Below are 15,047 nucleotides of genomic sequence, written 5' to 3'. Positions count from 1 at the left end.
AGAGACCGAGAAGAAGGACGAGGACGAGTTGAGAGAGAAAACAATTTCCAAATCCGGATGGACTTGAACTATCTCGAGCGTTCATCTGTGGGCGTCTGTGTTGTAAACGGCGGCAGATTGGATTAGACGGCAGTCTGAATGCAGCGCTGGAGCGCTCTGCCTGTGACGAGGGCTGGACGGCCACGATAAAGCTTCTTCAAACACCTCCGGCCCACCGCCCGGCTCTGACTGACAGCTGAGATGGGGTCCGGGCTTAAGGTGGGGGCGGCCCCTTTGGATTTAAAGTGCAGCCACTTCATTTTTTTTTCCACAAATTGACGGCGAGGGTCGTCAAGTGTGCGAGCACGCAGCACGCGTCAGGTTGGCCGGCGAGCGGCGAGAGCGGACGCCGTCCGTCTTTTTATTTCATCGCTGTGTCTCGCTGCAGCGACAGTCGCCATCGGGAGCACGCAGTGAAATTAAATGTTTAACAGTCATGCCAGCGGGTAGTCCAACCTCCGTCGCCCGCCCGTCCTCCCTTAGAGAAAAGTGACACTTCAAAAGAAAAGCGATCTCAAATGCAGGGCGAGCAAGGGAGCGAGAGGAAAAAAACAACAACATAATCGTTTTCAAAGACATGTTGGCCTAGACTTGTCAAACAGCATCAGGGGCCCGTGCTAATGGCAGGCTGCCGGCAGAGGGGACATGGTAAACACACAAGCCGTCAGTAGGAGCGGGTGGACGTATATAGTTCCAGTTGTGGGGGTGTGAATGTGCTGGAGAGGACCCCGCTGGTAAAGAGAAGAGAAAAAAAGATTGTGTTGTAAACTAGAGGAATCTCAGCGTCACATCCGAGAGGTTTCTGGATTTCTAGCAGCACTTACATCACCCACAGCAGTTACTTTATCGGTTACACACTGCAGGCCTTTACACCACGGGGGGCGCGACAACACGAACATACCAACTACTGGTCTGTCAAATATAATAGGTCCAGGGCTTTTATTGTGAAAGGCAAGAGTTAATATGCTATGCCGTTGTGAAAGGTCAGAAAAATTGCCATCGTTTTGAAAAAGATAAGTCATTTATTAGTAGTATTGATGACAAAAAACAAGTTTAAAATAAATTGACGTGCAAATAACACACAATAAAAAATGCCTTTAATGTGTAAAGCGCCAGATAGTTTTTATTAAAGGCCTTCACATGCATGTAGAAGCTGTGCAAAGATGCTGCACACTTTGAATATATACCATACAGTGCCGTAAAAACACTTCTACACACTAATTACACACAGATGTCAAGCCCCCAAGTGCATTCACATGTTGACGGATTGTTGTCATGTGGGACACAAAGACCACAAAACAAGTTGGTCATGATTTGATTTGATTAGTGAGAGTGACAATCATCATCCCCGCCACCAGAATGGATTTAGCATCTTATCTGACGATCGGGACATTGCTTTTCTTCGAATCTCTTATTGGCTTAGCGGATAAGCTTATTAAGGGTGACCCGCCAAGCTGTGAGAGCTGAACATTATATTGCAGTTTCACTGCAGATTAAAAAAAAAGCATGTAAGCTTTGCCCCCCTCCCTCACTCCTCCGTCCTGACAGAAAACAGGGCTTCAGTCCAAACATTTACACGGACAACATAACCGGCCCAGGAGTTGTGCCATCGGTGCTTTCAGCTTGATCGCATTACATGTGGCTACCAGCAGGTTGAAACAGGAGTTCAGCCGAGGTGAGCGACTGATGCTGAATGACAATACAGCCCCTGGCAGGCTTAAGGCGGGGCGTTTCCATCGGGGCAGGCGGAGCGAGGATCTACCCAGTGAGATGATTCAGGGAGTCGGAGGCCAGAGCCCTCCGGTTGACTGGCTGACCGGGTGAGAGCTTCTCAAAGAAGCCTCTTGAAACCCCGGGGCTAGACACCACTCAGCAGTCTCCACAGCAATTACTTCTCACCGCTGGGACCGAGACCAAAGACCACAGCTCTTTTTTTTTTTGGTTCACATTTTAGGTGTGACTGACAAATGGGCACAGCTGTGTGAAGTGGTGGCAGGCTTTTACTTTGTCTTCCTAATAAAAGAGCTTGTCGCGTCGGTCCTTCGGGCCACCGGCATGACTCACGTCGCAGGTCTTCACGTGGGCTTTGTGCCTTTCTAATGCAAGACTATTGAACTAACAAACACAGCATGCGAGACGTAGGGAAAAAGGTAATAACTCTTCGTTTCAGACAATTACTCAGAAAAAGGCTTGCGAAACACATTTTCACAGTTATTGAAACCAGAGACGCACGCCACAGCGCCTGTGATCCCCATTACACTACGCTGCCTTATAATGAGCCAATATTACACCACGAGGGTGACGGCGCCTGATGCCGGGATCACACTTAATCCACAGTTCATTTAATGTGCTGGAGAGGTTTACACAAGGATATCGTGGCGCAAAGCACTTAAACTAAGATTAAACTAATCACACTTTTTGTTGTATTGCCACGTACAAATCAAGCTCCTGCTATAGATGTTTGAATGGTCGGGCAACAGGAATATTCTGATGACATTGTCTGCATAATATTCATAGTTTTTCCCCGATTGTCTTCCACCGGTCCGGTTGCACACACTGTTTTTGTGGGTGTGGCTCATGCAAACAGGGCCGCTGTTTAAACTATAAGATTGCGTAGAGGCCTGAATCTAAAGCAGGATCTTAACACAGCGCTCTAAGTTATAGTGAATCTAAACACAGTGGTGGTATAGAAGTAGTAAATAGTGAAACTTAGTCCCAATTGTTCAAGTTCAGAACAAACGGATTCAGGATTTTTTCCACTGCATCTTATTTCCTTTTCTTCTTTTTCCCTCCAGTCACTTTTGTTATCTTCATGGCACATGACATACCGATACGGTGTAATATTTGTTGTGGAAATATTGAATAATCAGAATGTCAACTGACAAGAGGTTGAGGGGAATCTACCAATTATTTACATACAAGTGGATTACTATTCCTCCCAGTGCAAGAAACGCCAGCCAGTCCGGTGTAAATCACTGCAGCCGAACGTCTGAGAAACACAGAAAGAGGAGCAGACAGACAGCCAGACGGACGAGCAGACAGACAGGCAGGTGTTTGGACAGCGATGTGGGGGATCGACCTGAGCCTTTCTCGCTCGCCGCCCCCCTCCCACCACCGCTCCCCATCCCCAGTGCCAGAGAGCAGATGGGCCTCCCAGCATGCCCCTCTGTTCAGCGGCGCTGCCGCACAAAGCGGCACACATTACAGGCCACCGGCCTGACATCAGTGAGCTGAATGGAGCCCGACCAGAACAGGACAACACCATCATAAGTGGTGGAAACCTGCATCCTGCCAGTCTGAGACGTGATCCGGATGGGACCCGTCGATGCAGCGGTGTAATATTCAAAACGCTGGGACGGAACATTTCCTCAAGTTTTGTCAAAATCTGCCGTGAGGTATCACTTGGGACACATGAGAAAACAAACAAGCGAAAGCCTTTCCCTCAAATCTTTACGTTCCAGCTGAGCGGCTGAAAACAGCTTCACACCAACGTCTGACTCAATGAAGATGTGAAACAGGTTCTGACACTGCTGGAAGGCTTCATTGTGACATCCATTGCTTGTGTCTGAAATACACGCTTCTAAACTATGACAAGTGGAAGTGAAAGTCAACCAAGAACCTGCAAAAAAAAGGAAAAACTGACATGCAAGTCAGCCATTTATGTCGATTGATTTCAAACAAAGCTATTGTGTGCGCAATGCCATCTCTGTTCAGTCAGTTATAAGTTATGTGATTATAAGAAAGTTATTACATAGAAAAGTATCTCGCACAAAGAGAGAACGCTGACATCAAATCACGACACTCAATACTCATTGAGCTAAAAGGTCAAAGACCTAGAGAAAAAGTAGTTTTTACATTAGATTCCAAGTGACAATTAAATACATAGTGGAAAAAAGCTCTGTGCAATATGATAAAGAGAGAAGCGCTATGGACAGTCTTATAATTTGTGGCTTTCCACTGTACTCTCATCCATCTCTGCTGCAGCTTCCTCTATCTGTGCTCTTTTTTCACTGAGGCGATATGTCAGAGGCGCTTATAAACATTTCTCTATTTTCCCCCCGTGAGCTTACAATATCTCATAGTTCAGAACATTGGGTCAGTGCCAGAGATCGAAAACATTTGCTGCAATCTGCGAGCTCGGCTGGAGAGGGAACAATAACAAAAAAAGTGTGGGGAAAGAAAAAACACCTCTTGCTTTATTCAACACTAAATTCTCTCTCTTTTCTCTCTTCTTCCCTCCCTCCACTTAGAAGTCAGAGCGAACACAAAGTGCTGATAACGGGCGCTCTCTCGCCAGACTGTAGCATTTCTAAATGGAGAATTAAACCTTGAGACGGACCTCCGACATTTAAAATGTAACCTTGTGGGAGGACAATGCCTTAAGATTTATTTATAGTGAAGCCAAAGAGAAGATAATAGTTCTGCTCGATAGCGCTGCAGCTTGTTTCCTTGCAGAGAGGACAAAAGGGGGTAGTGTAGGGCACGGATGATCATCTTTTCAACTATGCATGTGTCATGAAGCGTTGACAGATTAGGGTGCTATTGAGCGCCACGCTGAATAGATCCATCTACATCTTGTAGGGAACAAAAAAACCTATATTCAGACTAACAGTCAGGGCTTTTAGCTTCTCGTACAGCCAAACACATTAGGTTATCATAATAGTCAGTAATATAACCATTTCTGATTACCCAGATTAAAGGGAGCCATTGTAACTGAGAGAACCACTGTAACTGCCATTGGAGACTAACCCAACATGCATTGCATTTAACGCAACGGTTTTGTCGCCATCATGTCACAGCCTCCTCTGACGCGTGAGGAGGGATCATGGCATGGCAACGCATGCCGAGTACATGTTTGTTTCTTTGCGTGTGTGTGTGTGTGAGCATGTATGTGAAGTGAGTGAGAGAGCGGGCGAGAATGTGGCGAATGCATTTGCACGTGTGAGCTTGCATGTGCATGAATGCATCTGCAATCGGGGTTTGGCTCCCTCTGCCAACGGCCTCAAGCCCACTCCTGACCGACACACACAACCACAGCCAACCACACAGCCACCTGCCAAGATATCCAGCATGCACGTGCACACACACACACACACACACACAGACACACAGACAGTGAGGCCAACAACACAAGATGCATTTGAAGCGTCGGTGCCCGTGAAGACAGATTCATTAGCGAGCTGCCTCACAGACACGAGCCTCCACGCAGCCTCGCCTGCACCGTACGCAGCCGTCACAGCAGTTTAAGACAACCTTGAAACTGGCAAGTGGCACCATCTGTCCATTAGCTGGTACAGGGACTGACATGACACACAGGCAGCAGCGGTGACCCTCACAGCAGAGGTCTGCTGCAAAGGCTACGGGGGGTAGCCGCCGTACACACTGCATTGACACGGCTACTGTATGTTCCTCTGGCATGCCACTCGTTAAAAGTAGAAGCCTTTCAAAGCACTCGGGGGACACCAGCCCACCTGACTAATGACTGCAGGCCATTAGGACAGCTACACAGACACACAACTGCATGATACAAAACATGCTGCTTACATTTTCTTTCTTACATGGGTGTAAGGACCGCCAGTATGAGCCTGAAAATCTCGCAGATTTGAGTTTTTTGCTTGATCCACTACAGCCTTGTTCCGCTTTCCAAGAGGATTGCTCTGTATTTGTCATGTATTTTTCATTATTTTAGCTTCTAGAAAGTCCTTCGCAAATATATGTTATTTTGTATGAAAGGGTTTGTAAAAAATTTGTGTTTTGTACATGCAGACGGTTAGACCAGACTGAGAGAAAGATCCCTTAGAGCAACAGCTGAATATGAATAGAAGCAATCACCAGTCAATGGTAAAGTGAACTGGAAGCTTAGCATAAAAAGTGCAGATTTATAAAGAAATAAGTGCCTGTTTCAAGTGCACAAACATGCAACAAACATCAACAAATATCAGATGAATATGAACGAACAAATCACAGTAAAACTATTCCATCCCACTGAGTCGACGACAGAAGGCCCAAAATATTTAGAGCCCAAATGTTATGAGCCTGGTACATTTATGCAAATTAATACAAATGTGAATAATACATTTAGTGTCTGAATTATAATCTGTTTGCCATCATTGAAGGAAAGAAAACAACATGCCAGGTGACCCCAGACTTTTGACCGTCTAGATTATTTTAATGTAAATTCCTTATTCCTGGAGATGTAAGCCTTAGAGATGTGTAATATGTGTAACGTAATGACATCAATACAATGAAACTTGTCTTGTGCGGCTTAAAAACTCAACAGCAGTGTCTCGTTCCATCACTACTCGCCCTCCGACACACTGTTCAATCAACAGAGTCCACGAGTATATCTCAAACGCGATGCCTGGTAATCTGTGAATTTTGTTTTCCCCCATGTCTGCTTGTCCTGCATCAACACACACAAACATGTCCTTGAATATGCAGCTCAAGAAGACCACTCTCTCAGAGAAATGGCAACGCGTAACCTCGTCGTGTGTGTGTGTGTGTGTGTGTGTGTGTGTGTGTGTGTGTGTGTGTGTGTGTGTGTGTGTGTGTGTGTGTCTGTGTGTGTGTGTAAACAGTAGGCAGTGCTGTGACAGATAGTCCTTGCTGGCAGAAACACACCAATGCATCAGTGTAGCATAAATATTCATTAGCGACCTTGTGACCTTGCTATGCACAGGAATATGTTCAGGCATTCCTTACACTGATATACATACACTTACACACTTAGAAGCTTTATTCCACACCAGTCGAGCGTTTCCACTTCACTTCATTCAACCGGTACAAGTTCAACAGCTCACTCATGCGTGTGTGTCTGTGTTTTCTCTTTTTCCTTGAAACACAAACATGGAGTTTGACAAACCTCGTTAGAAATGCTAAACTGACTCACTCCCACAAGCCAACAGCAGAACCAATGCTTATCGTTTAACCAGCACCATAACGTACCATTAACTAACATAATATACATCGACCAGAGATAAGATGAGTATCAGATTAAATCAGTTGAGAGAACATCCAGGCCAGGCTCTTAGCAGTGCATGACCAATAAAAAGCCTCAAAATCTTCCCATTTTACTGAGAAACTTGGAATGATCTACTACAAAACAGAGGCCAGTCGTCTCCAGCTCCTCCACATCCAGCGCCTGCGTGCTGAACATTGTGGTTTTACATCTGGCCTAACCACGGTTTTGATATCAGAGTACACACTTGGTGCATCGCCACAAAAGCAACCGCTGAGCCAAGAGGAGGAGAAAAAAAAAAACTGCTGCTGCGATATTTCTAAAATATTCGAACTCACTGGGTCAACAACTGATTTAAAAACCATAGAGGCACATATTGTTTTCTCATTAAGGATACGTTGATGTAAGTTAATGCACGATGCTGTGCTGAACCCCCGTTACAGAACAGCTCTCGAATATTTAACAAATTACATTAGCTTCTCACTTTCTCTCCATTTACTGAGCATAAGCACAATGAAACGACACAATGGCAAAGACACAGCTCAGAAAACGCAGTGCTTTACTACATTTGTCGTGAATGATTTATGCCACATATGATGGGATTACTGCAATAGAAAGATAAACTACCGTGGACTCACCTTTGTGTGTTTCTTGCTCAGGTGCTTCTTCTTCTTCTTCCCTCGTGTGTGTGCCAGGCGGGGGTTGTTCTCCTGGTCTGAAGGCTGTTGGTGGTGGCGATTCTTCTTGCAGGGCTCCAGGCTTATGCCGTTGGGGACCCTGGCAGCCGGTTTCTTGTGTAGGGGCCCTGCCTGGTTGTCTCTGCACTCCTGGGGCATCAGCGGCAGGTTGTTCTTCGGAGGAAACGGCACAAGAGAAAGCCGGAGTTAGTACAGAACACACAATCTTTGGTAATGCGTTTTACGGCCTGCACAAGCCTTTAAGGGTCCTGCAATCATACTCTCAAAGCAAGCAGTCAAAGCAACGTTTCAATACATTTCTATATCTGCTCATTAGCTCACTCGAGAGCTTGAAAAAAAGAGCCATGTATAGATGTTGCTTTCCAAATTGAGAGGCAATAGTGGAGAGTGGCTTTAGCTACAGTGTGAAACAGCAATTTAAACGGGTTTTGCTGAATGACGACACATAACAGGGCCCGAAACGACATTCAAGCATGAAAAAAAAGATGGAAAGAGGAAAAGATGAGGCTGAGTAGAAACTTTGACTGCGCTCGTGTTTACCTGTAAGTCACATGTGAGCAGGACACGGAGCAGCAGAAGCACAGCGAGAAACATCAGAACATTTAACTTCAGTTTGCCCGTCAGCACGTGGAAGACATTTCTGTTCATGAAGAAAAACCCAAAGTCTGAAAACAAACCGATAAGCTACAACTCCAATATAGTGAGCTCCACACGCGGGGTTATACAGCTTGACAGCGCTGATCAATAGAAGCACTCATCTGCTGCCGGGAGACTGTGTCGGGTTTCACAGCTGTCCACGGTAAAACTTATGGAACAAATCAGCTTTGTTATTTGAAGGGGTGACCCGTTTTGCTCCATTGTGGACCAAAGAGCCATTGGCGTTAATACCCCCAGGGAGACATTATAGCTGGTGAAGCAGCCGTCAGAGTGGAGGCTGGAGAGTGCCAAGCGGCCACAGCCGAGCTGGAGACACGTCGGCGCTGTGCAACATGCTAATGGGACGGCCCGGAGGGACAAGGTGTTGGGCATCGAGCTGAAATGGAAGGAGCCCGTCTGTCCTTCAATTATCTCCACAACTGTTCAGCCGATGGACTTCAACACTCGGAGGGGTGCGTTGGCCGGGACCCAAAAGAAGTGCAGTGTGGATTGTGAATATGTTCGGGTGAGCAGTTCTTGAGAAAAAGCTGCGAGCAAAAATAACAGAAGCCGAGCAATCGGCAACCAGCGTGTTTTTAGACTGCGTTGCCCCAGTTAGCAACAATGATGCATGAATACTTTAGAGGCCCAGCAATGTGAGATATGCATAATGTGCGAGCGTAAAGGGTTGCATGTGCACTGTTATTGTCTTAAGCATGATTATTGGATCCCGTTTGCAGTTTTCTTTTCCATTCTTGTTGTCATGTCCTATTTTATATAATGCTTCCTTAACCCTCCATACTTGCAAAGTTGCCAATCTCCACAATTTGTTTGTGGAACAGCACTCAAGCTGAACTCAACAAAACCCGGTGTCGGTCCAGGTTTTATCCCACAGCAACCACAGTGTGACTCATATTTGGTGCACATTGCATACAAGGAATAAATTCAAGGCGGTTTTCCACTAAATACTGGTGAGAAAAACCTCTCAGGCAGCAGTGGAAGCAGCAGTTACTCGTTGAAGGACCACCTCGAAGCGACGTTAGCGTGCCTGTAGAGAATTACATCACCGGTGTTACAGATACGCACTGCTGACAGGAGGGATGCGTTGGATGGGCGTGCTGCTGGCACCGAATCGCCAAACCATTTCTAAAGGCCTCGATTCACTGGGAGAAAAACAAGCGCACGCATCAACTAATCGTGTTTGCTTTTCCCCACCCACGCTCTTCCCGGGCAAATAATGCAACATGACATGCATTGTCATTGCACAGAATGAGTGACAAAGTTATGATGGGGCTGAGAGACGTGCCATTGTGCCAGCTCTCCGCCTGCTTCTAAGCCTCCCAACCAACTGATTGCCTGGAATAAATTATGCATTTTATGTTTCGCCTGCCCACCGAACAATGGCGAGACAAATTCCTTATTTCTGCACCCGTAAAAAAAAAAAAAAAAAGAAGAAGCTTTCATTGCTGTGATTGTCTTGAATTGCAGAGAGTAGTTATACTGTGGCAGCTGTAAGTTATGTCTGCAGGTACCCTTGCAACAGGTTACCATCTGCAAGGCAGCTATTTATATACATCTTACTATTGCAAAGCTTATTTTTAGTTTGTATAATTACAGTACTTATACATCTAATAAGCAAAGTAAAGTAGAAGTCATCTCGTTTCCAGCATTTACATATTTTAAGTGAAAAATATTTGCAAATATAGGTGCCGGATGTTTTGAACGATTGTATAATAGGGTCCAATAATTTGAAAGTGATAAATTATACTTTTTTCTATTGAAAGTCATAAGACGTCATTCATATGTCTTAACTCCGATAGCAAGAAATGCTCTCGAACTGGATCCGGAGTCTATAAAAATGGTAAACTATCAGATGGCAGACGCTGCCTGCAGTAGATTAATATTGTGCACCGGCTGCACTTTTCTCCTGTGAAATACATCCACTGTGCTGCGTCTGGAGCTCTCAGGACATGAGGAACTCTCCAGGAGAGGTTGAATGAAACAATGAAAAGCTCTGCTTTTATTACGGTATGAAATATGAACTGAACCAGTGCATGAAGGGGACGAATTAAAGGGACAACGGATGGTTCAAAAACCACCTTTTTAACTATTTTGCTTGCTATTAAATCTTCCAAACATCTTCTATATTTAGTATTCCTGTTCATTGAGGAGTAAAACATTCTGCTAACTTTCAGTAGACAAACTGTAGCTATAAAACTATTTGATAATTAACTTCATATTTGCAACCAGATCGGACATAAAACCACTTTAACGAAGCATGTTTTTGTAAAACAGCGACGCCACCGTCACAATAGTTACAGCTGAGGCGCAGAGAGACCCTGCAAGTGAGAGATTCCCCAAACAAAACCCCACAAATCCAGATGAAGATCTGGGAGCAGTTGATCAGTGACAAGCTGCTGGGAACCAGTAAGACTGGAGGAAGCCTCGTTTCACAGTCTCCCGGCTGCTTTTTCTCTCTGTCCATCTCCCGTTGATGAGAATCACGGCGATGCCTGGTGAGAAAAGGGCCGAGTACCTCGATGGAACCATAAAAAACTCTCCAACACATGGTTTTTAGTGGATCATGCGTTTGCCTCACAGGATGGTCGGAGTTGGACACAAATCACAGGACGTGGCCTCAGGCTCCTCTTAAAACAGTCAACAACAAATGAAATGGAGCGTTGTGAGACACGAGGATACCGTGCAACACTATTGTACATACATTAACTTCACATTGTTGTATTTTGGGAATTATCGTCCATTACACAAGCAGCCGTCCTGTTTAATGACTTTGCTCGTTTTGTGGTTTTCATTTGATCCGATGCACTCTCATCCTGCTTGGCTCAGCTGTTCTCTCTCTCTCTCTCTCCATCTCTCTCTTTCTCTCTTTCTTCCCTCTCCTTTGCGTTTGAACACCACCCTGGAGAGCCTCCGCCATCCCTCCTCCGCGTGCAGGAGCGCTCTGATCTCCACATCTACGGCGGTAGATTAAATAATCTGGCACTTCTCTGGTCTTTGCTCGCATTTTGAGACACCGCACACACACGCGGGCCTGCGAGAGGGCTGTTCAAAGAGTCCGATCAACTTGTCTCGCTGACACAATTTAATTAGTTTACATAAACTGGGGCCTCGCCGCAGAAAGGAAGCGAGAGAACGATGGATGGTGACAGAAGACGGGAACGGCGAGAGAGAGAGAGAGAGAGAGAGCACTCGAACGCACCAGAGGCTTAACGGATCTGGCTTCCCACGATACCGCCGAGCTCAAAGTACATCTGCACACCCACACACGCAAACAACAAGGCGCACGCCTCGCATCGCTACACAACAAGCGACAAAGTAAACAATAACAGGAGATCTAATGAATGCTAATAAAGACTGATAAGTGCAATCTCTCCTCGAGGGGTACTCCGGGACAACGGCGCATATTAACTTCAGCGAGCTGGTTGAGCAGTGAATTGTCTCTCATTCTTCAGGGAGCCCTTGACCTGGTTAGCACATTTTTTAGGAGCTGTGAAAGAGCATTAAGCAAGTGTTGGGTGTAACAAAGCGATGGGTAATTGCTGTTTGTTTGGAAATGCAACCAACTACAGCTGTGATCAGAAGAGCTGAACGAGATGTGCACTCGTGTGACCTAATGGTTCAACGCAGCTGAAAATGATGTGTGTTGTGGAGGCGATATCATACAATCTACTTTATATTTACATAATGTTAATGAGCAAACTAATGTTTAGGTTTTATGTCTGGAGTATGACACATCTGCTCATACCCGTTGACCTCGTGTCTGTAAAACTGTACACATGCTCACTTTGAAGGCTTGTTTTTGAGTTTTTTAATAACTACCCTTTAAGAAGAGAACATCAAAAGCAGCATTTGTATCATCTATCCTCCTCACGTGGACAGAATACTCAACAAGGATGCCCTTTGAAGACAAAAGCACACAAAGTGATAATCCGAGTGAAACAACACACGCTCATGTTTCTCAAAACATTAGGATGTAAAACATGTTTTGCCAGCGTTTGAGCATGATTGATTATTAAAACTCAAGAGTATCTTAAGGTGGATCACATCCGTCGCCGTTGCTCGGATCACCACACACATCTCCAAACTCAGACTTCTTTTAGGTTTTTTTTAAAGTTTTGTGGTTTCAAAGGTATCGCGATAATGAAATTGGTCTAAAGACAGATACAAAAAAAACAGGTGGCAAAGTATTCAGAGCCTTTTGTGAGGGAGTTTCCTCTTCATTGGGTGTCTCACGCACAGAATCACAAGGTGGAAACACCTCTGTAAAGTGGAAATAACAGCAGCTCGTCTCTGACGTGATAAAAGCATTTTGCAAGTTTAGTAATTTACTCATCGAGAACGTAATGACAGCACTTATTAGAGTTGCAGCCCTAAAATACATTTTTTCAAAGAGTTTATTCCATGAAGCCGAGTAAATAACTAACGATTGACATCAAACTGAGGATTTAAATGTGTGGTAGGAGTTCTAACAAAGCACAAGGTTTATAATTATCTTTCCCCGTGGAGGCTGACGCTGCGATTTACCAAGAAGGCAAAGGAAGGAGGTCGTTGCACACAGCGGGTACATGCAGACTCTTTACTGTGAGTCCAGGGTTTGGCTTCCCTTCAGACTCTTTCTACAGAATTGACCACGACAGCAGACAGTCACATGATAAGCCAGTAATTCATGGAAAACGCTGATCGTCTTGCAAGGACTAATTCAATTATTGTGATATGATGGAACAAACTACTGTATCACCATCAGCATATGCTCCAGATGGCTCTCTGCTAAATGTTTTCTTCAGATTGAAGACAGCTGGAACAACAACTCACAAGTCAGACATAAAAGGAACTATTGTTTCACAACCATTCTGGCGTGGCTTCAGATGGTTGTGAAAGACAACTTAAGAACACATGTTGAATGTTTTGTCAGATCCCTCCTCGGTGTTATTTCTCCTTCGTTATGAACCCACGATCGAGACTAAATAACTTCTGAGTGACTCTGAAGCACGCGGCAAAGTCAGAACGGCCACCAAGTTATCCGGCTTCTCGTTAGATCACCTGGGTCGCCTACACCAAGAACATACAACTTAAAAGAGTACGCAGTCAGGAGGTCATGGCTTCTCTCTCAACGACTAACAGCGGTTGTCAGTGTCGGCCTTTTCACGGGATCATCTCGAACAGACACGGGAGCGGTCCGGATTTGATTTCGGGGGGCTTTTTTTTATTGTAAGTTGCATAGAGGTCGCATTGGCCAGATTAAATATTACCAGACAAAGAGAGCGAGAAGTCTTCATTACACCAAAGTTGCTTTATGCAAAAAAAAAAAAAGATCTGCCTCTAACAATATTCCTCTCGCTCTCTCACACACACGCAGTTTATGCGTCTTGAATGAGCAACAGAAAAGAAGCGTAAGAAACAAACTCCAGTACTGAGAGAAAAAGAGTTGCAGAGAAGGTCCTAAATAAAAAAAGATCATTCAGCCGTCCGTCGCTCAGCTTGACCTGATGCTGCGAGACGTCATCCCGGGACAAAAAGAGCTGCGAGCGCCTTGAGAAGACAAACCGCTCCTGAGTGCAGACAAAGGGATGAAACCTTACAGGGTATGGAAACAGATTCCCACCAAAAGAAATATTGCATTAAATTCTGCGTGATGAGTAAAAAAAAAAAGCACTTGAAGTTGGCTCCTGACCACATTCAGGCGGATTTAAATAGGAGGTGAAAGAAAACCAGCGCGGTACTCAAAGAATCTAAAAAGGTGAACGAAATTCAAAACCTGCGGAGAACTAACGAAGCACTGCGTGTGAAGACAAAATGTCTTGAGGGGGAGAGCGAGCCTTCGAGAAAACCCTTATGGCAGAATGTCTTCGCTTGCAAATTGTAATATAGTCATTTCTGCGTAACGGCAGCCACTGGAAGTGTGTAGGAGAAGAGTTATAACGCGTGTTCAAATACTGTGACCACGCACCACTTTTATCCATTATTCTTTGCAAATATAATAGTACAACATGAAAACAGTCCTCACCAGAGTGCGACTGCATTTACTCTCTGATTTCAATTTTTTATTCGCCGTGCTGGCGGCCATCTTGAGGTGGATATTTGTGGTAATGAATAAAAACGTCTTGACAACTGTTGGGATGAATCGTCGTACAATTCGGTTCAGAAAGTCATGTTCCCCTCAGGATGAATTATAATGACTTTCTAAATTTAATTCCCAATTTAATCTTTTCATCTGGTGCCGTCTTCGTTGTCAAGTATGACCAAATTATAACTAATGACATTCATCAGCATCAGCTCGACTATATGTTTAGCGCTAATTAGCAAATGTTAGCACACTAATGTGCTGAACTGAGATGGTGAACATCAGCATGCTCGTCGTTGTGAGCATGTTAGCACGCTCAGGTTGGCTAAAAGTTTTTGGTCCCTGAATGACACATGTGTGTGATGCCGAATGTATGTTCTGCATGTGTGAGTAGTAATACACAAACAGACTATGTTGTATTTGTTTTGGGTCACTGAAAGGAAGTTAGATAGAACAAAGATGCTGTACCAAACGGCTGAGGACGGATACGCGCACCGTTGTACCTCCGGCAAAGGACAAACTTCAGAGCGCTGCAAACGTTGACTTCTAGTTATGCATCTTTGAAAACTCATCCTCGGCCGGTTTGCTCCGCCCTGCGATCCAACCGCACGTGAGCCTTGCAGAGGCTTTGTTT

The 15,047-nt window shown here is 44.9% G+C and overlaps 1 protein-coding gene across 4 annotated transcripts in view; it reads right to left on the bottom strand.

Moving 5' to 3' along the window:
* auts2a (activator of transcription and developmental regulator AUTS2 a) overlaps positions 1-15,047 on the bottom strand; it is a 285,759-nt gene that overhangs the window by 210,554 nt on the left and 60,158 nt on the right. For all 4 annotated transcript variants that reach the window (XM_068600362.1, XM_068600364.1, XM_068600365.1 and 1 more), the window contains one exon: positions 7,636-7,848. In XM_068600362.1, the coding sequence (XP_068456463.1) occupies positions 7,636-7,848 (213 nt within the window). The remainder of the gene's footprint in view (positions 1-7,635; positions 7,849-15,047) is intronic.

Source organism: Clinocottus analis, unplaced genomic scaffold (assembly GCF_023055335.1).
Source record: "Clinocottus analis isolate CAN_PGR_092001 unplaced genomic scaffold, fCliAna1.0.p SCAF_5, whole genome shotgun sequence".
Lineage (NCBI taxonomy): Eukaryota > Metazoa > Chordata > Actinopteri > Perciformes > Cottidae > Clinocottus > Clinocottus analis.
The sequence above is the reverse complement of the archived record's forward strand: the minus strand, read 5'-3'. Positions and strand labels throughout refer to the sequence as shown.